This window comes from Mandrillus leucophaeus, unplaced genomic scaffold (genome assembly GCF_000951045.1).
Source record: "Mandrillus leucophaeus isolate KB7577 unplaced genomic scaffold, Mleu.le_1.0 Scaffold18, whole genome shotgun sequence".
Taxonomy (NCBI): domain Eukaryota; kingdom Metazoa; phylum Chordata; class Mammalia; order Primates; family Cercopithecidae; genus Mandrillus; species Mandrillus leucophaeus.
Genome location: NW_012101809.1, coordinates 1,918,707 through 1,940,273, shown reverse-complemented (window position 1 = coordinate 1,940,273; position 21,567 = coordinate 1,918,707). Strand labels below are relative to the sequence as shown.

Below are 21,567 nucleotides of genomic sequence, written 5' to 3'. Positions count from 1 at the left end.
TGAACTCTTGACCTCGTGATCGGCCCGCCTTGGCCATCAAGCCTGGCTAAATTTTGTATTTTTAGTAGAGATGGGGTTTTGCCATGTTGGCCAGGCTGGTGTCAAACTCCTGACCTCAGGTGATCCGCCCACCTTGGCTTCCCAAAGTGCTGGGATTATAGATGTGCACCACTGCGTCCAGCTCTAAACACAAAGCCTTAAAGTAGGGTGGTCATTCAAGTTATTACCTAAACTGGGACAGATTGGGAGTACAAGTGTTATTAATAACTAGAATGCATCATTCTACCTTGGAGGCATCATTGGAGGGACTGGGACTTTTTATACTGGAGAAGAAATAACCCACCAGTTATTGTGTATTATATATGAGTCAGGAAACTTATTTTTGTGGTCCATTATCTTTTAAAAAATTATTATTTAGAGGTCAAGACTGGGGGATCACTTGAAGCCAGGAGTTCAGTACTAACCTGGCCCATCTCTAAAAACAAATAAATGAATAAAAATTGGCCAGGCATGGTAGCCCCTGCCTGTAGTCCCAGCTACTCGGGAGACTAAAGTGGGAGGATCCCTTAAGCCCAGGAGTTTGAGGTTACAGTGAAGCTTGGGCAACAGACGGAGACCCTGTCTCTAAAACAAACACATAAATAAATATTTAAAAAGGAATTCCTGTTCACTGAAAAAAATTCAAATGATAAACAACTCTCATCTATCAAATAAGAATAAAACTAGCACATACCTCATCAATTTGCTATGAGGATTAAATGAGTGGAGCAGTGCATGGCATGAGTTTGTAAGATACAAATAAAAATAAAACTGTTTAAAAAAGAAAAAAGCTCTTCTTTTCCTCACCTCTCCCGTCTCTATATCAGTCACATGTTTCAGAGGTAGCCATATTATTAATTTATTGTGTATATTTCTAAAATTGAAAAAAATTTAAATTTAAAGTAATATGCTTACATGAAGTAAGTGTGGCAAAATCTTGATAAATTGCTAATTCTGAGGGATTAGAATATGAGAGTTCACTGTACTATTTTCTCTACTTTTGTGTATATTTGAATTTTTCATTAAAAGTTAAATATAGGTTGGGCACGGTGGCTCATGCCAGTAATTCCAGCACTTAGGAGGCCGAGGCAGATGGATCACCTGAGGTCAGAGTTCAAGACCAGCCTGGTCAACATGGCGAAACCCTGTCTCTACTAAAAATACAAAAAAAATTAGCTGGGCATCGTGGCGGGCGCCTGTACCCAGCTACTCAGGAGGCTGGGGCAGGAGAATTGCTTGAACCTGGAAGGTGGAGGTTGTAGTGAGCCAAGATGGCAGCACTGCACTCCAGCCTGAATGACAGAGTAAAACTCTGTCTCCAAAAAAATATATATAAAAAATAAAAATAAATAAAAATTAAATATAGTTGGCCGCAAGTGGTAGCTCACACCTGTAATCCCAGCACTTTGGAAGGCTGAGGCGGGAGGATGGGTTGAGCCCAAGAGTTTGAGACCAGCCTGGGCAACATAGCAAGACCTCATCTCTACAAAAAATCAAAAACTTAGCCAGGCGTAGTGGTGTATCCCTGTAGTCCCAGCTACTTGGGAGGATGAGGCAAGAGGATTGCTTGAACCCATGAGGTCAAGGCTGCAGTGAGCCGTGATTGTGGCTCTGTTTCAGAAAAAACAAAGTTATATATAGTTGACCATTGAACAATGCAGGGGATGGAGTGCTGACCCACCGTGTAGTTGAAAATCTGTGTGTAACTTTTCAAATGTCCAAAAAACATGAAAAAAATGCTCAACATCACTAATGATCAGGGAAATGCAAATCAAAATCACAATATGATGCCACCTTACTCCCACAAGAATGGCCATAATAAAAAAAATTTTAAAAATAGATGTTGGCATGGATGAGGTGAAAAGGGAACACTTCTACACTGTTGGTGGGAAGGTAAACTAGTACAACCACTATTGAAAACAATGTGGAGATTCCTTCAAGAACTAAAAGTAGAACTACCATTTGACCCAGAAATCCCATTACTGGGTATCTACCCACAGGAAAAGAAGTCATTATTCAAAAAAGTACTTGCACACACGTTTATAGCAGCACAATTCACAATTGCAAAAATGTGGAACTAACCCAAATGGCCACCAGTCAATGAGTGGATAAAGAAACTGTGGTACGTATATGATGGAATACTGCTCAGCCATAAAAAGAAATGAATTAATGGCATTCGCAGCAACCTGGATGGGATTGGTATTATTCTAAGTGAGTAACTCAGGAATGGAAAACCAAACATTGTATGTTCTCACTCATAGGTGGGAGCTAAGCTATGAGGATGCAAAGGCCTAAGAATTATACGGTGGACTTTGGGGACTGAGGGGGAAAGGGCAGGAAGGAGTGAGGGGTAAAAGACTACACACTGGGCTCAGTGTATACTGCTCGGGTGATGGGTGCACCAAAATCTCACAAATCACCACTAAAGAAACCTACTCAGGTAACCAAATACCACCTGTTCCCCCAAAACCTATGGACATAAGTAATTAAAAAAACCAGAATCTATGTTTTTTAAATTACTTATTACTTTTGACCCTCCCAAAACTTAACTACGAATAGCCTACTGTTGCCCAGAAGGCTTGCCAATAACAAACTGTCCATTAACACATATTCTGTGTGCTATACGTATTATATACTGCATTCTTACAATAAAGTAAGCTAGAAAAAAGAAAACGCTATTAAGAAAATCATGAGGAAGAGAAAATATACTTACTATTCAATAAGTGGAAGTGGATCATCATAAAAGTCTTCATCCTTGTTGTCTTCACACTGAGTAGGCTGAGGAGAAGGAGGGAGGAAAGGGGTTGGTCTTACTGTCTCGGGGTGGCAGAAGTCAAAGAGGTGGAGGACGCAGAACAGAAGGCAGGAAAGGCAAGCACACTCAGAGTAACTTTTTTTGAAAAATTCTGCATATAAATGCATCCATGTAGTTCAAACCTATGTTGTTCAAGGGTCAACCGTATTTACATAGCTCAAAAAGCAACCAAATACAAGGTTATAATTGTCTTCTACTGAGTCCCTATAGGCAACTGTTTTGAAATTGATTAGTTATATCTTCTGATGTGTACTTCCCTACTTCTGTGGCTATATCATGTTTGTATTGCTATTTTTGACTTTTCACTTTATCTCTAATATTATAGATATCATATATATTATGTGTACATATATATACATTTTCAGGAGTTTTAATTATTATTATTCTCTGAATATACCTTAAAAACACACCCTGGCTGGGTGAGGTGGCTCATGCCTGTAATCTCAGCACTTTGGGAGGCCGAGGTGAGTGGATCACGACGTCAGGAGATCGAAACCAGCCTGGCCAACATGGTGAAACCCCGTCTCTACTAAAAACACAAAAAATCAGCCAGGTGTCGTGGCACGCGCCTGTAGTCCCAGCTACTCAGGAGGCTAAGGCAGGAGAATTGCTTAAACCTGGGAGGTGGAGGTTGCAGTGAGCTGAGATCGCACTACTGCACTCCAGGCTGGGCAACACAGTGAGACTCCCTCTCAGAAAAAACAAAACAAAACAAAAACCACACCCTGTCCTTTTTTCATGGATGTGTTTCTTTTACCTCTCTGAGGTTTTTATTTTATTTTATTCATTTATTATTATTATTTTTTTGAGACGGATTCTCGCTCTGTTGCCCAGGCTGGAGTGCAGTGGCACCATCTCAGCTCACTGCAAACTCTGCCTACTGGGTTCACACTATTCTCCTGCCTCAGTCTCCCAAGTAGCTGGGACTACAGGCGCCCGCCACCACGCCCAGCTAATTTTTTGTATTTTTAGTAGAGACAGGGTTTCACTGTGTTAGCCAAGATGGTCTCAATCTCCTGACCTTGTGATCTGCCCGCCTCGGCCTCCCAAAGTGTTGGGATTACAGGTGTGAGCCACCGCGCCCGGCCTCTCTGAGGTTATAAATTGTATGTTTGTTTGTTTTTTTAAGCTTTCTTCTCTTCCCTGAATATTCTTTGATTCTTTTGAGTTCCTTTTTTTTTTCCTTGAGACGAAGTTTCTGTCATCCAGGCTGTAGTGAAGTGGTGCAATCTTGGCTCACGGCAACCTCCACCTCCTGGGTTCAAGTGATTCTCATGCCTCAGCCTCCTGAGTAACTGGGATTACAGGCATGCACCACCACGCCTGGCTATTAACTAATTATTATAGAAGATGAGAATTCGGATCTCTTATGTCACCACCTACAATCATTTTATCTTTGGCCCAATATATTTATATCATAATTTGGGGTAAAAATCAATATTTCACATTTATGTATATAAGTGTGTAAATATTTTTTAACACCTGAACCATGTTGTGATTTCCATCACATTTCGTTTCTTGTATAACTACTGCTTTTTTTCTTGGAATTAATACTTGCCTCAGGTTTTTTGTTGTTGTTTGCTAAATTTTCTGACTGCTTATTACTAATTCATCTCCAAATTGCCAAAAGAAGTATGAAGCTTCTTTTATTTTTGTCAAACATATTTTATAATCTATTGATACTATTTTTTAAATAGGTGGCATCCTTTTTAGATCTAAAATTTTCCATTCAGGGCAACCACTAACACAAATGGTCCTTTTGAGTAAGTTAGTAAAAGACACCCCATCTGAACAGATGAACTGTAAGAAGGAGCTTCGTGGAATGACAAATTATAAAATAGTGCTGCTTCTGGGAAGACCAATTAGGAAAATTTCTCTTCCTGTAGGTTTGATGCAACCCCTCATCAGGATTGTGAATTGGCAGTCTTGACAGAGTATAAGAACTAAGGATTGTCAATCCATTGTACTGGGTATTTGGTAGGGCCTTTTAATCCAGAAAACCAAGTCTTTCATTTCTGGGGGATTTCCGAAATTATATTTTGATAATTTTCTCACTTTCATTTTTTTTGGTCTTCTTTTTCTGAGACTTCTAGTTGGATGTCTATACTTTCTGTATTTATTATCTAGTTTTCTTTTTCCTTTTAAGACAGAATCTCACTCTCTTGCCCAGGCTGGAGTGCAGTGGAGCAATCAGAGCTCACTGCAGCCTCGAACTCCCCAGGCTCAAGTGATCTTCCCACCTCAGCTCCTGAGTAGCTGGCACTATAGGCATTCGCCACCATGCTGGCTAATTTTTGTATTTTTTATGGCGATGGGGTTTTGTCATGTTGCCCAGGCTGGTCTCGAACTCCTGGGTTCAGGTAATCCACCTGCCTTGGTCTCCCAAAACGCTGGGATTACAGGTGCGAGTCACCACGCCCGGCTTATCATCTAGTTTTCTTATGTTCTCTTTTCTAGTTTTCTCTGTGGCTATTTGTTCTCCTTTTTCAAGGCTTTCTCAACTTTATAATATTCTATTAAATGTTTTACCTCTAATATTATATATTTCATATATAATATGTGTACTTATGTATACATTTTCAGGAATTTTAAGTTATTATTCTCTAAATATACCTTAAAAACACACCCTGTCCTTGTTTCATGGGTGTGTTTCTTTTACCACTCTGAGGCTATTAATTGTTGTTTTTTTGGGTTTTTAAGTTTTCTTTTCATCCCTAAATATTCTTTGGGTCTTTCGAGTTCTTTTTTTTTTTTGAGACAGAGTCTTGCACTGTGTCCCAGGCTGGAGTGCAGTGGAGTGAACTGCTCATTGCAACCTCCACCTCCTGGGTTCAAGTGATTCTCCTGCTTCAGTCTCCTGAGTAGCTGGGATTACAGGCACCTGCCAGTACACCTGGCTAATTTTTTTATGCTTGGCTAATTTTTATTTTTAGTAGAGACGAAGTTTCACCATATTGGCCAGGCTGGTCTCAAACTCCTGACCTCAAGTGATTTGCCTACCTCAGCCTCCCAAAGTGCTGAGATTACAGGTGTGAGCCACCGTGCCTGGCCCCTTCTAGTTCTTTTTCTTATAGTTGTTAATTCTGGTCTTTATCATTCTTTCTTTCTTTTCTTTTCTTTTTTTTTTTTTAGACGGAATTTTGCTCTCATCACTCAGGGTGGAGTGTGCAATGGCGCGATCTTGGCTCACTGCAACCTCCACCTCCCAGGTTCAAGCATTTCTCCTGCCACAGCCTCCTGAGTAGCTGGGATTACAGGCACCTGCCACCATGCCCAGTTAATTTTTGTATTTAGTAGGGATTTTACCATGTTGGCCAGATTGGTCTCGAACTCCTGACCTCAGGTGATCCACCCACCTCAGCCTCCCAAAGTGCTGAGATTACAGGTGTGAGCCACTGTGCCCGGCCTGGTCTTTATCTTTTATGTTAGAAACGTGTCCTAAATCATTAACATATTTTCCTGTCCATCAATACACAAAGGTAGGGCACTAAATGACCGCTTGAAAGTTCTGTGCTAATTTTAGGACCTGTTGATTAGTGGACATCACTGAAGAATGATCAGTTGGAGACCTGGATGTTTTGTGGGGGGACTCTGATTGTCAGTATTTAGAGGTCTTTTTTGGAGGGCTGGTCAGTTTGTTCAGTTTCCAGCTTGGAGGGCTGAACAATGGAAGACAGCTGTCAGCTTTCTGAAATTCAAGATGGTGGAGATAGCCACACCCCAGATTTAACCAGCTCATTTCAATATAACATGGGTTAAACTTTTTTTATTATTGAAAACTTCAAACATATATAAAAATAGAGAGTAGTATAATGAACCCAGCTCCAATGGTTACCAATTTATGGCCAGTCTTATTCTACGTATTTCTCAGCCAACTCTACCCCCTAGATTATTTTATAGCAAATCCCAGATAGCACATCATTTAATTTATAAATATTTGTTTATATTTTTAAAGTAAAATGACTTTAAAAATAACCATAATATCACTAGCACATCTAAAAACGTAATAGTGTCCAATTAATGCAGTGCTTACATATCCCTGATTGCCTCATAACATCTTCTACTCTTCTTTCTCTTCTTCCTCTTCCTCTTCCTGCTCCTTCTCCTCCTTTTAATTACTTGCAAGATTCAAATATAATGCAATTAGTTGATATATCTCTCAAGTCTGTTTTAGTCTATCCATTTTTTTCTCTCTTTTGATTTTTTAATTGAGGAAGCTGGGATATTTACCTATAATCTGGAGTTTTTGGATTGCATCCTTGTGGTTCCTATGTTGACAGTATTTTCTGCAAGATAGTAGTTACATCTAGAGGCTTGATTAGATTTAGATTAGATTTTTTTTTGAAAGACTACTTTATTTATTCATTTATTTGACATAGAGTCTCGCCCTGTTGCCCAGGCTGGAGTACAGAGGCGCAATCTTGGCTCACTGCAACCTCGGCCTCCTGGATTCAAGCAATCCTCCCACCTCAGCCTCCCAAGTAGTTGGGGTTACAGCACCATGACCAGTTAATTTTTGTATTTTTAGTAGAAACGAGGTTTCACCATGTTGGCCAGGCTGGTCTCGAACTCCTGACCTCAAGTGATCTGCCCACTTCGGCTTCCCAAAGTGCTGGGATTACAGACATGAGCCACTGCACCCAGCCTGGAAATACTATTTTATGGAGTTTTGTTTTGTCTTGTATACTCTCCGTGAAGCATCTAATGTTCAGTTGTCTCTCTTTAGGCAAAATTAACAGCCACTGATCATCATTACCTAGGTCCATTATTTCATTAGAGGTTGCAAAATGGTGATATTCTGATTCTATCAATTCCTTTTCCATGTATTGCCTATAAGACTTCTAAAAGAGAAATTTCCTTTTACCCACAATTTGGTTACCAAGGTCTATACTAGCTCATGTAAGAAAGGCAGTAGATGTGCTTGTTTTTTTTTTCCCTCTGATCAGTTTACCAAATAATGAGTTGGCTCTCTACCATCTTTCAAAGAAGATTAGTAAGGTTTCTCTTTTAAGTATAATGATTATTCATGAATTTAAATTTATCAGATGAGTTTCAATCAATTGCAGCTATTATTCTCGCGGATGCTCAATTGTATCATCTTTGGCAAATGGGAGCCTCTAATTAGTGCACAAGTCCTTTCGATATGACCCTAGTAGTCTTTCATAGCTTCCTTGCTTGCTGGTTTAAGATTTCCAGAATGATCTTGTACATGTCCTGTTTCAGATCTGAAATTTTTCATTTCCCCCAAAGAGCCCTGGTTCCTTTTAATGCAAAATGGTATTTAAAGACCACAGTCTTGAGACTAGAGGTGCTTATTGCTCCTGAGTTTGTTGGTTTCTTGTCCTTTTCAATGCATAAAGCCAGGAAATACATTTTTTAAAGATAAAATACATCAACAGTTATTACTGATACATCCAACTCAAATGCAAGACTATGGGGATTTTACTAATCATCACTGATCTTCCACCTGTTTTTGTTTGTTTATTTCTCCCTTACCAAAAAACTCTAAGAATATCAATCTCATTACTTATTTGCTTTATTGGTATATATTCCACTAGGGATGTATGTAGAGTCAATTACTGGATTTTAAATTACTTGAAATAGTTTCTCTATGTGAGTATTATACCAACTCAGTAGATAAGTTCATTTGTTTCACTTTGCTTTTGCTTTTTTATGGATTACTTATTTATGTAATTGATTTTATTGTGTTATTATATAAGGTATCTATATGGTTTTAATCTGCTTTTAAAAATCTATTGAAAATTTATACTCAGTGATGTCTACCTTCTACCCCATCCTCTTCACTTTGTTTTCTCCTTTCTCCAATAATAATTTTAAAAACGTTTTGTTTATCTTTTCATTTCGAGAAATGTAAGCAAATAAGAACATATATTCATATCCATCCTTTTTTAAACGATTGCCCATTACAGATATTTTTATCCATCTTAATATTGACCTTTTAAAAAACGTATGTCTAGGAATATGTCACATGTATATGGTATTATAGGATTTTTTTGGGTTAACACTATACTGTTGCTTTGTTACAGAATTAAATTGGTCCATCCAAACTGCAATGCAAAACTGGAGACTAGTGGGGCAGGAGGGTATATCTCCTGATTCTACATCCAGAGGCCAATTTACTCCCCTGAGCTACTTCCCTGTAATTCTGTCTATTGGCCATCATGCCCTGGCATGTCAAACTCAGGCACAAATCCTCAGTATACAAAGGCATCTCACGATCTCTAGCCCCAAGTCAACCTCTCTTCTTACCTCTGCTGGTGGCCGATCAGCCACCAGGCTCTTGGAACACCCTTGGAGGCAATCATCTTTGCCCTATCTCTCCTCCTTGCCTTCATAACCAATTGGCAGCCAAGTCTAGATATGTTACCTCAGTGAGGCTACCACTAGGCCTTCTTGGCCAGACACTTGGAGATGGAGCCCACCCAGCTTACCTGTCCCACTCTGTCCTTCAGGGGACAGACCTTCCTTCCACAGGTCAACCTGCATCTATCTCTCTCTCTCTTGCTCTCACTCCATCTCCATCCCCCTATCTCATCATTGCACTAGCCTCTAATAGTCTCCCTGTCTCAAACTTTCCCTTCAACCACCTTGTCTGGCAGCTAGAATTAACTTGTAAATAAAACTTTGCATCAGGTCACCTTAGAAGCAGTCAGTGCCCTCTCCCCAGTTAAGGATAGGAAAATGGTCAAACTTGGTCTGACATTCATTGCCCTTCACAAACTGGTCTCCCTGGCCCTCATCTCTCTCATCCAGTCAGTACCCAAGTCTTGTCAGTTCAGCCTCCAGTAAATATGTGAATATCAGTTTTGAAAAGTTCCCTTTCCAACTATTACCCAGTATTTTCAATTATTACTTCTCCCTTGAACAATCCCATGTTTCAGCCAGCTCATGTTTGCACAGAGCCTGCTTCTTTCAGACCTCACTTCCCTACTCTTCTGGGAAGTCCTCCTAACCATTCTCTCTGCCGTTCTACTCTACAGCTCTCAGCCGCCTGGTCTGAGCCCACATGGCACAGCTGATTTGGGTCAGTTTGATGGGCTCACAAGTATTCTCTGAGGGTTTCTCAGCTCTCCAGCCAACCCAGCTTGTCTTGGGCTTTCAGGAGAGTTCTGACATCGGGGAACTTGGCCTCAGACAAGCAGGAGAGCCAAGACAGGGCTAGGCAATTCTTCATTCGACACATTTATTCTGGTATCCATTAAATGCCAGCCTCTGAGAAAAAAGACATTGACTCCACTCTTGTGAAGCTTAACATTTTAGTGGAAAGATAGATAATGTACAAGTACTTGCCAGATGACACATTGGTGAATGAAAAAGTTTGAGGAGCTGTAAAAGTATATCAAGCGGTCAGGGAGGGCTTCCTGGTGGAGGTGACATTTAATCTCCCATCTTAAGGATCATCAGGAGTTAGTCAAGTGAACTTGGGAGTTGAAGGGTAGGAGTACTTCATGCTGAGAGAACAGCCTGTGCAAAGGTCAGAAGGGAGGGCCAGTGGGGTTGGAGCAGAGAGAGCCAAGGAGCATGCTGGAGGCAAGGCCAGGGCAGAGGCTGAAGCTTCGTGGCTTGTAAGACAAGTTCAGAGTTTGAACTTGATCTCTTGCAGACCATGATGTTCCCCAGAAGAGTGTTAAGCTGGGTGTTAGTATCAGCGAGGGAGGCAGTGCAACAGGATGTTATTTGCGTCTAAAAAAAATAACATTATCTACAAGCAAGAGCCTGAATCAGGAGAGCAGGCAGAGTAGATGATGGCTCAACCTTGAGTGGTGGCAGACAGCTAGAAGCAAGTGGACCAGATGTGATGTATTTATAGGAGGCTGAACTCCCGGGACTTAGATTCTGATTGGATGAGAGAAGATGAGGGAGAGGGAGGAGTCAAGGATAATGATGGGATTCTGGCTTGAGCCATGGAGTGGATGATGGTGCTGTTCTCTCAGATTAGGATCAATGGATGGGACAAAACTATGCCTTGGGTTCTGCACGCGTGTTCACCTAGGATGTCTGAGAATAATGACAGGGGAATGTGGGGAGTTTGGGCCTCACTCAGTCAAGGAGTTGAAGAAGTCTTCCTGGGTGGACTAGCTGATGGCAAGGCCATGACTAAATGTGGCTGAGGGGCCAAGATAGGAGGTTGGGCCTAGGACTGGGATCTGGGGGGACCTGGAAGTCAGAGGAGCAGGAGGCCTGGAGACTTGGAAGGGGACCCAGGGTGGCCCAAGGCTTGGGTGACTCCAGCATTGGTTGGTGACAGACGGCTAGGTTGGGCTGGGCTGCCCTCTCCTCCTCCGATAATTAATCCCGCACGGGGGCCGCAGGCGATGACAGGGCTGTCTAGCGTGCACTTAAGCATTAAATGACCAATTTCTGTCAGACTAACTTCCCCAGCCTCCCCATCCCCTCCCCTGCTACCCACCCTCTGCCTGTACCCCCTCCCTGCACTCCCTGCACTCTGAGTTTTTCAGCAACTGATGGCTCCTGGTTCATTTCTGTGGAATTAATTGGTCCCTGAATGAATTCTGTTGACAAGGCAATTTATCATGTGTTTGGGCTGACAGTGCGGGTGTCGGGGGTAGGGGGTGGGGATATGGACTGGGGAGACAGGATGAGGGGGAGGAGGGGGTTTGATTTAGGGTGAATATTGACCCTAGATGGTACCAGTGCAAGGGCTTGGGGTACCATAGAGCACCCCAATTGTGGCTTCATCCCTGGCTACACATCCTGACCCCACAAGTTTGAGAGAAAACCTCAAATTGGAGAGGAGTCCCCAGACTTTGTCTAGTCTCTTTCCAACTCTTCAATCAACCCAAATGGGAATATGGTCACTGGGGAAATTCAGCACCACCCTACATTAACACTCGTAAGGCTGGAATGGGGCCTGGGGTTCTGGGTGAGAATAAGGGAGGGTATGTGTGTGTGTGCGCATGCGTGTGTGATGAGGACACTTATGCACTCAAGGAGTGAAGAACTGATTAGTCTGCGGGGTAAAGGGGCTGGTCCCCAGGGAGTTGGGCGCTCAGCCGGCCTGCCTAACAGGGGCCTAAGGGACTGGCTAATTAAGATATTGGAATGGTTTGGTCATGCAGAGGTGTAGGGGGAGGCTGGAAATGTTCTTGGCCCCAAAGAGCAACTTCCTTTGTCTCCCTTCCCTAGTGCCCTACCCTGCACCCTCACTGGTCCCCTCAGATCACCATTCATCTGCCTCAATGCTTACAGAGACCCATCCCAGGGACCTCTGGGCAGAGAGTGGGAAGAGAAATAGGAAAAGGCAGTCCTAACTCTCAGATAGGGAAGGTGGCAACACATAAATAAATCCATGCCTCCTCTTTCTGTAGATTAAAAAACTTTCCCACATCCCCTTCCCCATCTGAGTGCACCCACCTCACCTCTACAGAGTTTAGGCGAACTCCTTCTGGTCACAGAGATTGCCTGAGCACCTACAGTCTAGAACTACGGAAGCCTAGAATGTCCAAGTGGGAAGGAACCCTAGTGATCATCTGGTTTTACACACAAGGAAACTGATGCACAGAGAGAGAGTGAGCTTTGTTGAAGGTCACATAGTGACCTTGTGAGCCAGCCTTGTGACTCTCTTGTGGGTCCCTTTTGCCCTCAGCGTGGAGATGCCTCCATACACACATGGTTTTTCTTCTGCCTGTAGGTTGCATGCTGGGTATTCCTTGCGGGGCAGGTGGTGGCTTTCCCACATAAGGCAGCTGAGGCCACACGTGGGCACTTGAGGATGAACAGTCACAGAGATCAGACGATGAGCATGGGCTCAAGGTGCTGCCGGGGTTCAGTCAGCTAGGGAGGCACCTGGAGAAGGGAGATGTGGATGGAGTTCGGGAGGAGGGCAGTGTAATTTTGGGGGCCTGGCTTCTGTGTCTTGAAGGATGGAGCCTAGGACCTCCCCACAGTGTGAACTCTTCCTGCTGCTGTTGGCCATGTGCTCCTGCTGCCCTCACAACTTCCTTCTGAATCCCCAGGAGAGATTCTTCCAAAATTCTCTACCCGCTCAAGGCAGGATCCAGTCCTGCTCCCCTCACTCTCAGCAGACGGCAGCTGTGGCTCCTACAATCTTTCCAAGCAAATCTAGCGGACCCTGTCCCTTCAAGATCTTCCTCTCCCAAGCAGAATTCTCTGGTTCCTCCCCAGCCCTCCCCACATGCCTGTGCCCCATTCTTTCAGGCCCCTCATGTCCATCATGAGCAGCTTCTCTTCATATCCCTGCCTTTCACCCTCTGCCTCAGCCACGGGCCTGTCCACATAGCCCTTGGCCAAAAAGAACCTTCTCTTGAGCTCACAGACCATACCATCACCAGACCCACTCCTGTTCTGCTCCATTCCAAATATTTGAAAAGAATTGATTACATTCTGCCCCTTTCTTCATCCTTACATTTTAGCCACCCCTCACTTCCATCTGCAGAAAACACTAGCTTGGAGGTCACCAGGTATCCGCTATTCTCCAAATCAAATGGCCTTTCCCTCAGTCATAGAACATCAAGAAAAGCCAAATTTGGCTTATTCATTATGGTTATATGTGTCAAGGACCTGGTTGTCTCTTTATCTTTCTTAATTGATTTTATTTTTCATTAAAGTCAAAATTAGGTTTTAAAAAATTATAGTCACAGAAATGACTATACTTGCCCTGTCCTGCCCACATTGTTCCCAGCTCAGAGACAACCATTTTATCTTTCTGTTTATGTGTATATAAGCAAATGCAAGAAAGATTCTTATTTTCTCTTTCTCATACAGCAGGTCTTCTGATCTGCACTTGTCTTTCTTTTCTACTTAAAAATAAAACCGTGTCATGCTTCCTTGTCAGTTTCCTTCAGGAGCTAATCTAGTCATTAGCATACATTCCCATTATCTCTTGCCTGGACCACGGTAGTGGTCTCGTACAGTTCTTCCTGTACCCACTGTCTCTCCTTGTATTCCACTTCTTCATTTTGGATAGAGCACTCTTCCAAAAATGCGACTTACTAAGCTATTCTCTCTTGCTCAAAAAGTTTCCATAGCTCACGTTGCCTCTAAGGGGAAGAAAAATCCAAAGCTCTTAACAGGGCATGTGTGTCTTCCAGAACTGTTTAAATCAGAACTTTTTTGGTTGCAAATGACAGACCTAGCACATTTACTTAGCCAAAACAAGGAGAAGGTATTGAATTTTGACCCTGGAAATCCGAAAACAGGGCTTGCTTCGGGCCTAGCTGGCTCCAGAGGTTTGAATGATAGTACTAGATTTTTTTTTTTTTTCCTCTACCTCTCAGCTCTGCTGGTCTCTGCTTGCCTCTGAGCATGACTTCACCCTCGGGCAGACATTCTCCACATAGTGGAGTCCCAAGCCCTCATCATTGCAGCTCACAGTCCAAAAACCCCTCCTCTCTTCCAGAACTCCACAACACTGCTCATGAGAGAACTCCCATTGTTTCTAACTTTTTGTCTCTGTGCTGTGGCCAGGGACATGGGTTCCTCATTGGCCGGAGGAGCATCACAAGCCCAAATATGTGGTAGGAGCTGATGGGGTACTGTGATTGACAGTTCCACGAGAACTACATAGGATGGTAGAGGGGCAGCTTCCCAAGGGAAGGAGGGATGCACTCTTGATGCCCCCCACGGGGACTGTGGGAGGTGCTTTGGGTTGTAAGGAACAGAGAGTCACCCCAAGGAATGGTGGGAGTTATTTGAGGAGTTTAGAGCAGTTTGAGTCTCAATCCTCTGCACTGCAGGAGAGGCAGGAACATCTGCCCTCTCAGTCCTCCTCATTAGAGACTCAGCTACTCTCTCTGTGGGTCATCCTCCTCTTCACATGATTGAGGGCTCCTACCATCAGGCTCAGAGAGCACAGTGAGCCAAGGGAGGTGATGGGAGGTGAGTTAAGGTAGTGGTGGGGATGGGGAGGGATTTTGACTTTGACGCTGAGAGAGATGGGGAGCCACCGAAGGTTTCTGGGCAGAGGAGGGACATGGATTGCCGTACATTTTGGGGGACCATTCTGGCTGCTGGAGGGAATTTAAGATGGAAGCAGGAAGGCCAATTAGAACGTTCTGTTTGCAAGCTCAGGTGAAGGACCACGGTGGCTTGATCCTGGATAGTCCAGTACAGGTAGTTGGAAGAGGTCATGCTCTGGATCAATTTTAAAGGTAGAATTGTCTGGTTTTGCTGATGAATCAAATGTGGGATGCAAAAGACAGGAGAAGTCAGGGAAGATACGGGTTTGGGACTTGAGTGACGGTAGAATGGAGCTATACTTTACTGAGATGAGGAGGACTAGGGAAGGCCCTTAGGGCCTCCTTTGGGCTTTTCTTTTCATGGTTAATGGCCTCTTTCTTTCCATACTTCCTAGTTCCCCCCCCACCCCCAGAGAGGATTGATTGGTTCAGCATAGATTTGTGTTCCAGTCCAATTCTGTACCAGTAACAGAGTCGCTGGTACAAATACATTGTCTGCATACGCAGGAAGTGACTGTGGGTAGGGCAGCTTCCTTAAAGGAGCTGTGTGTGTGACAGGTACCATTTTGGCATGCCCACGACAGTGTTCTGATTACCTTTGTAGCTTCATCTCCTGCCAACTCCCTCCATCCCCACCCCTCCCCCAGCACTTGATACTCCAGCCACATTGTATCTCGCGTATTTTCATGACTTCCTGTCTTTGCTCCTACTCTTCCCTCAACCCAGGACACTTCTGTTCATCTGTTTCTAACTGTCATACTTGGTGTGCCTCAGCCGGGAACTCTGTAGGGGTGGGATGCGGACAGAGCCAGCAGAGTCAACATGACTTCTGGAGAAAACGAACTGAAGCAGGAGAACAGGCCCTTTTTGTGTCTGGGGTGGGTGAGTGGGGCTGCAACTGGCCAAGGATGATAGATCATGTTTTGGGGCCCTCAGGCTGATTCCAAGCTGAAATCAGCACTCTAGGAGGGACACCGCATGAAGCCTCTGGGCAGAGGTGCTTACTGTAAACAGTGGAATGTTTGCTGTCCAATTCAGTCTGAGAGAGACCAGAAATAGAACAGAAGAGGTTCCAGTGAGACCCACATGAGGCCATGGCTCCCAAATCGATGGATTGGGCAGGGCAAGGCTCCCTGTCTGGGGTGGACCTGGAAGAAAACCAGGCACTGGGGGTCTGGTACCTGCTATATATGATGAGGGCAGTGTTCACTGGGCTGCCCTGGCCCAAGCCAGTGCCCTGGCAACTTCCAGAAATGTACTCGCTGGGCACTAGGCAATAGTCAGGAGTTCTGCCATGCTGGGTTTTCATGGGTTATGACCAGGATCTCCAAGGGTGCACATCTTCCAGGGAGTGCAAGATAATCCATTTGGGTATGAGAACATCAGAACTTCTATTTTTACATATTCCAATCTCGTTCTTTTAATATTTTACCTTTTACAAGATTCATGATATGTTAGTCCAATAATATATTTATGAAATTTGTAAATCAGTAAATATACTTATATTGGAGTACACATTCAGAATTCTTTTGGCTGAGAGGGTGTATGACCAAAGAAGTTTGAAGGCCACTCTTCTAGGAGGCTGGTGGTCAAGAGAGCCAATACCAAGCAGGGCGAAGGGTGCAACTGCCATTTGCTGAGATGAAGAATAGCGGGGAGACACAGGTGCAGAGGGAGGGGGAAGGGAATGGACTTGATTGAGGGTTTGCTGATTTGTAGAGGGTCCTGCACATCCCCCAGAAGTGCCATGATGTGGGTGAACCTGGGCAGATTGGCTTGAAAGAAAGGTCTCTGGGATTCTGATGGGAAGGAGGTGTCTAGGAGACACTGTCCCAAACCAAAGGGGAAGGTCACTTCTTAGTCTGCCCCAACATCCTGCTTGCATCCCTGGCAGCTCAGAGATTCAAGAGCCTTTCAAGTGGGAGGAAGCTGCGATAGAAGCTGAGCTGGGAAGGAGTCCCAGGGGCACAGAAGGAGAGTTTCCAGGTGGAAGCTGGGCCCTTTGTGTTGGCAAGAGTGTGGGAGGGCCAGAGCTGGGAAGCTGTTGAAGGGATGGAAAGGAGACCCTCCCAAGTATCTCTGATGCAGCAGAACAATCCTGGACAGTCACCACATCCCCCAACCCCTGCAACACCTCCCAAACAGAGAACAGAGAGGTGGAGACATACAGATCTTTCACTGGGCACCTGGACACAAGAACAGCAAGGATGGCTAAAATAAAACAATTCTCCTACTACCACACCCCCAGACCCATCCAGGGACATATAGACGAACACATAGATGAACAGAAAGCCGTACCTATGCAGGAAGCCGCCGACCGCCCCGCGACAGACATAGGCGTCTGCGTGCTCTCTCGGGGACACACCCAGACCACAGCACAAGGCGCACCAATTTCAGCCGCTTCTTGCTGGGGCTCGGGGCTCCGCAAGACACTGGAGGCGCATGAAGACCCATGAACCAGCTCCCGGGGCCTCTGCGGGGCATTCTTCGGGCCCAGAAGTAAACGCAGAGCGAGGAAATTTGCGGCAAGCCTGTGCGGTCTTCGCGTCTCATTGCAGACTCCGGGGATAAAATTGCTGCTGCGCCCACGCGCAACTGCACTGGATGGGGAACGGAGGGAGGAGATAGGACAGACGACCACCCCTCCACCCACGTGGAGAGGGCCTCAGACGTAGGGTTCTGAGAGCCAGCACCCTAAATCTGGATGCGGGTGTACTGATAGGACCACAGAGTTGGCCTAGTATAGGCGCCTAACTGGGAGTTATTCTGAAGTTTCGGAGAGTAAGAACTTCCTGTCCCAGGGCCAGGGTGCACGGGGGAGGGTGGCTACTAAAGGGCAGGCTTGTCTCGGCCTCCACCGTGGTTCAGCTGCCACCAAGGAGGTCTCCGCAAAGGAGTTGGAGGTCGCAGTGGGAGTATAGTTGGGAAGATCATTGAAGGGACTTTTGGGGATCCACCAATGGAGGGGAGGCCCATCTCAGAGACAGGGAGAGACAAACTTGGAGCCATGGGGAGTGACATACAAAATTTTATTCTTTATTTATTATTATTATTATTATTTATTTCTTATGTGGACAAAAGAAAAAGAATGAAAACGAACCAACGCGCTGAAAGTGGCCGGGGAGACCAGAACCGTCCGGGGAACTTTTAGCAGGTTAGGCCTGGGCCTGGGTCCGGGGCCTCTGCCCGGCCAGCCCCACAGGACTGGGATGAGTTGGACCTTGGACCTCGGCGCCCTCGCCGCCCCGTTCGGGCCACTGGGGCCTGGCTGGGCGCCGGGTTCCCTTAAACGATTCTCTTTTCTCTTTTTCCTTTTCAAATAAAAAAGGCTCGAAGGGGAGAGAGATCTGGGCGAGGACTCCAAGCCTTTTCGGATTTGTTCAAGGATTTTTATTTATTTATTTTCACTTTTATTGACTTTGTTTCTGTTATTTCGAGTCGTCACGATCCACGGGTGAGGAGACATGCAGGGCGCATCGCCACTACCGAAAGAGCAACTACGGGGTGGGGCGGGGCGGGGCGGGGCGGCCCGGCCTTCGGCCGCACGGGGCGCGCGGGGCACGGCCGCGAGGGGGCGAGCCCGGGGGCTGGAGCTGCCACTTCGGATCTAGCCTGCGGAGACAGTGCGGCCGGGCCAGGGCTGGGAAGAGAGGCCGGGGAAGGAACAGAGACAGACAGACGAGAGCGACAGAGACGGAGAGAGACAGAGACAGGGCGAGAGAGAAGCGGAGAGGAGAGAGGGGCAGAGGGAGAGAAGGGCAGGGAGGAAAAAGCGAAAACACGGAATTACAGAGAAAGAGCCAACAAAACAGGCCAGAGGAGTCCACAGGACCATGTTTGTCATTTTGCATAGAGATTTCTTTTCTTTCGTAATTTTTTTGTAACATAAAAAATGCCCCCCTCCCGCAGGACGTGCTGTGCTTTAATGGGCGTGTAGCTGTGTTCCCCCCTCCCCCCCAGCGAGCGGCGACTCTCACAGCACAGACAGCGGGGCGTATCTACAGGCAGGGCCGGCGGGCGACAGGGACTCTATGGGGCCGGGCGGGGCAGGGCGGAGGGGGAGGGGTTATGTACACCGGGGTTCGCCTTCACACAACACACACCATCTTTCCACAAAGCAGCAGCCTGGTGGCCTTTTGTGTTGTTTTGTTCCTTTTTGCAAAGACCATCATATTAAATAAATGTAGACTTTTTGTGGTTCTGTTCAGTTCCTGCCGGAGGAGGAGGCTGGGAGGGGGTGGGAGGAGTGGAGTGGGCAGCCCCTCACTTCCACCCCGCAGCAGCTCAGACGCCAGCTCAGAACCGGTTCTTACCACCGGCAGATCGAGAGTCTGTGTCGGGGGAGGGGGAATCAAGTAACTGCTGGAGGATATCTCAGTCCGCAGCCTATGGAAACTGGTCCTGCGGCGGTCCCGGAAGAGCATCCGATGGGGCTGCGAGTCAGGGAGGAGGATGCAGGGCGTCGAGGACGGGCGAAGGACGGGCAGGAGGGGAAACTGGGAGGCCAGCAGGTGGAAGAGACGCTGAGGTAGGGGCAAGGCAGGGCTGAGAGCCGGGTCTCGCAGCAGGAGGTGCCGGGCCCTGGGGAACTAGGCAGTCCAGGCGGAGCAGTGAAGAGCCGAGAGCCCAGCTCGGTCGGTGCGGGCTGCTGGACCCCTCGCTCCTTGGGTCCCAACCTTGGAAAGACCTGACGACCCCAAAGCCCGTTCCTAGAGCGGGACCCCCACTCCCTCATTCCACCTTCTGCGGCAGGGCACACCCGGAAGGCGAGGGCAGTCCGGCTGGCACTGGGGGTAAAGAATTTTCCCCAAGGATTCGGCAGCGAGCTCTTCCTACTTCAGTAGAAAGTCGTTTTGTTCTTAATCTCCTTGGCCCAGCCCCTCCAGCGAAGCCTCCCGGCGCCCGAGCGTCCGAAGCGGGTGCCTGGGGCTGGGCCGCGCTGCGGTCCGCGCTGATTGTGTGTCACAGAAACTTACGGCGCGCGCCGGCTGGTCGCGCCCGAGTCCGGCCGGGTGGCTGGCGGGCTTCGGGGCTGGCTCGGTCGAGGCCGGGGCGAGCTGGGCCGAGTCCGCTTAGCGGCGCCGCGCAGTCCAGGCAGGCGGAGAGGGGCGGCGGGCGGGGTTGGGGGCGGTGAGCCCGGGCCTGAGGGTCCCGCCCGCGGCTCCACCCGTCCTGTCCGGCCTTCGAGGGGGTGATGTGAAGGGTTGCGGGTGTCCTGGGATGGGGTGAGGCTGGGGCGGTGGCCGGGAGGCATCGCGTCGGGTCGGTCCTCCCTCCCTCCGGGGTGGGGTCAGACGGGGACGATGTGGAGGCCGAAGCTGTCGGCCTGAAGCTTGATGTGGTCCCCGCGGTAACTAGTGGCGGTCATAGGCAGCGGCAGCAGCGGCAGGGGCGGAGCCCCGGGGGGCGGCACTATAATAATAAGGGGAACCTGGAAGTTAACACAGGAGAAGAATGGGCTGGGTGAGAGGACAAACAGGAGAACAAAAAAGGAAAGAAAAGCAAAGCAAAGACCTCCCCTGGCTGGGGTCCAGCGGGATCCGGACTGGGAGACCTTGGCTGGGCGGTGGAGCCAGTTGCCCTGGAGAATAGTTGCGTTCACGGGGCATGAGAGGGACCCGATCCGGGGAAGCCCGGCTGCGCACCCTCCAGGGGATCCGTGGGCGAGGGCGGCGCAGAGCCTCGAGCGACCAGGGAGGGGACCGGAGGGCAGGAGGTGCGGGCGTCCTCAAGGGGTCCCCGGGCCTCAGTACTGCACTAGCAAACCTGTCCCCCTGGCCCGGCCGGGCCCCCAGAGGTCGGGTCGCCGGGAGTGGGACCGTGCCCAGAAACCGCGCGGCCGCGCTGAGCCGCCGGCCAGCCAGGTGGCGTACTCACTTAGTAAGGCGGGGTTGCTGAATCTCCAAGCCTCGTTGTAGGCCGTGTACTGGGGGTGGCTGTACGGGTTGCCGGAGAACTCGCTCCCTGCGGGAGGGTCGGGGAGTGGGGATCAGACGCGTGCACGCCGGGGCGGACCCCACGAGTCCGGCCGGTGGCTTCTCCGCCCGCTCCTCCCTCCGGGTCTCAGGCGCAGGTGTCGGGGCAGGGTAATAGCCTGGCGGGTGGGCCGGGCGGAGGTGGGGCGATCACCGCGTCCGCGTGAGGAGAGCCCGGGGAGGCGGGAAGCACCGACGCGCTCGCACACCCACGGGTGGACCCTGTGGGCCAGTGCCCGCCCCGGGCTTCCCAGCGGAGGTGCTCGCGGCCACCCACGAAGGGTTTGCACTGGGGCGCGTGCACCCTGTCGCGCTGGGGGCCAGGGCTTTATAGAGGCCACTCCAGTTCTAGGAGGCATGGCCCCCAATGGGCGGAAATGGGGGTGGGGGACGGTGGCGAAGAAAGGCCTTCGGGACACTTTCTCCCAGAAAGTCCTAAGAATGGCATCAATGCGCGGTGCCAACGCAAGAGGTGGGGGCTCTGTTGGGAGACACCGCCCTCCCGCTTTTCCCTCTAGAGGTTGGTTGCGTGGGCTACGCGGCAGGGGATGGAGGCGGCAGGAAGCAGGTGAACTGCCCGCTGGTCCGCGAGCGGTGAGCAGAGGGCCCGTGGGTTGGGAGCCGTCGGAAGCTGCCTCCCTCCCTCTGCGGGAGAAAGGCCAGGCCTCCAGGTTTCCCCCTCGCCCTTTCTCCTGTGTGATGACCCCAGACTGTTTACAGTGATCCCTAACCGCGGGTTAAGTAGAGGAGAAGGGGCCCCTCTCTGAGAGGGAGCTGG

The 21,567-nt window shown here is 47.9% G+C and overlaps 1 protein-coding gene across 1 annotated transcript in view; it reads right to left on the bottom strand.

The window, feature by feature from the left end:
• Positions 1-17,829: 17,829 nt before the first annotated feature.
• Positions 17,830-21,567, bottom strand: part of PAX2 (paired box 2) — an 80,606-nt gene continuing 76,868 nt past the window's right edge. The window contains exons 8-9 of the mRNA XM_011977405.1: positions 20,692-20,778; positions 17,830-20,245 (exon numbers count right to left, since the gene is read on the bottom strand). Coding sequence (XP_011832795.1) covers positions 20,169-20,245; positions 20,692-20,778 — 164 coding nt within the window. The 3' untranslated portion in view covers positions 17,830-20,168. The remainder of the gene's footprint in view (positions 20,246-20,691; positions 20,779-21,567) is intronic.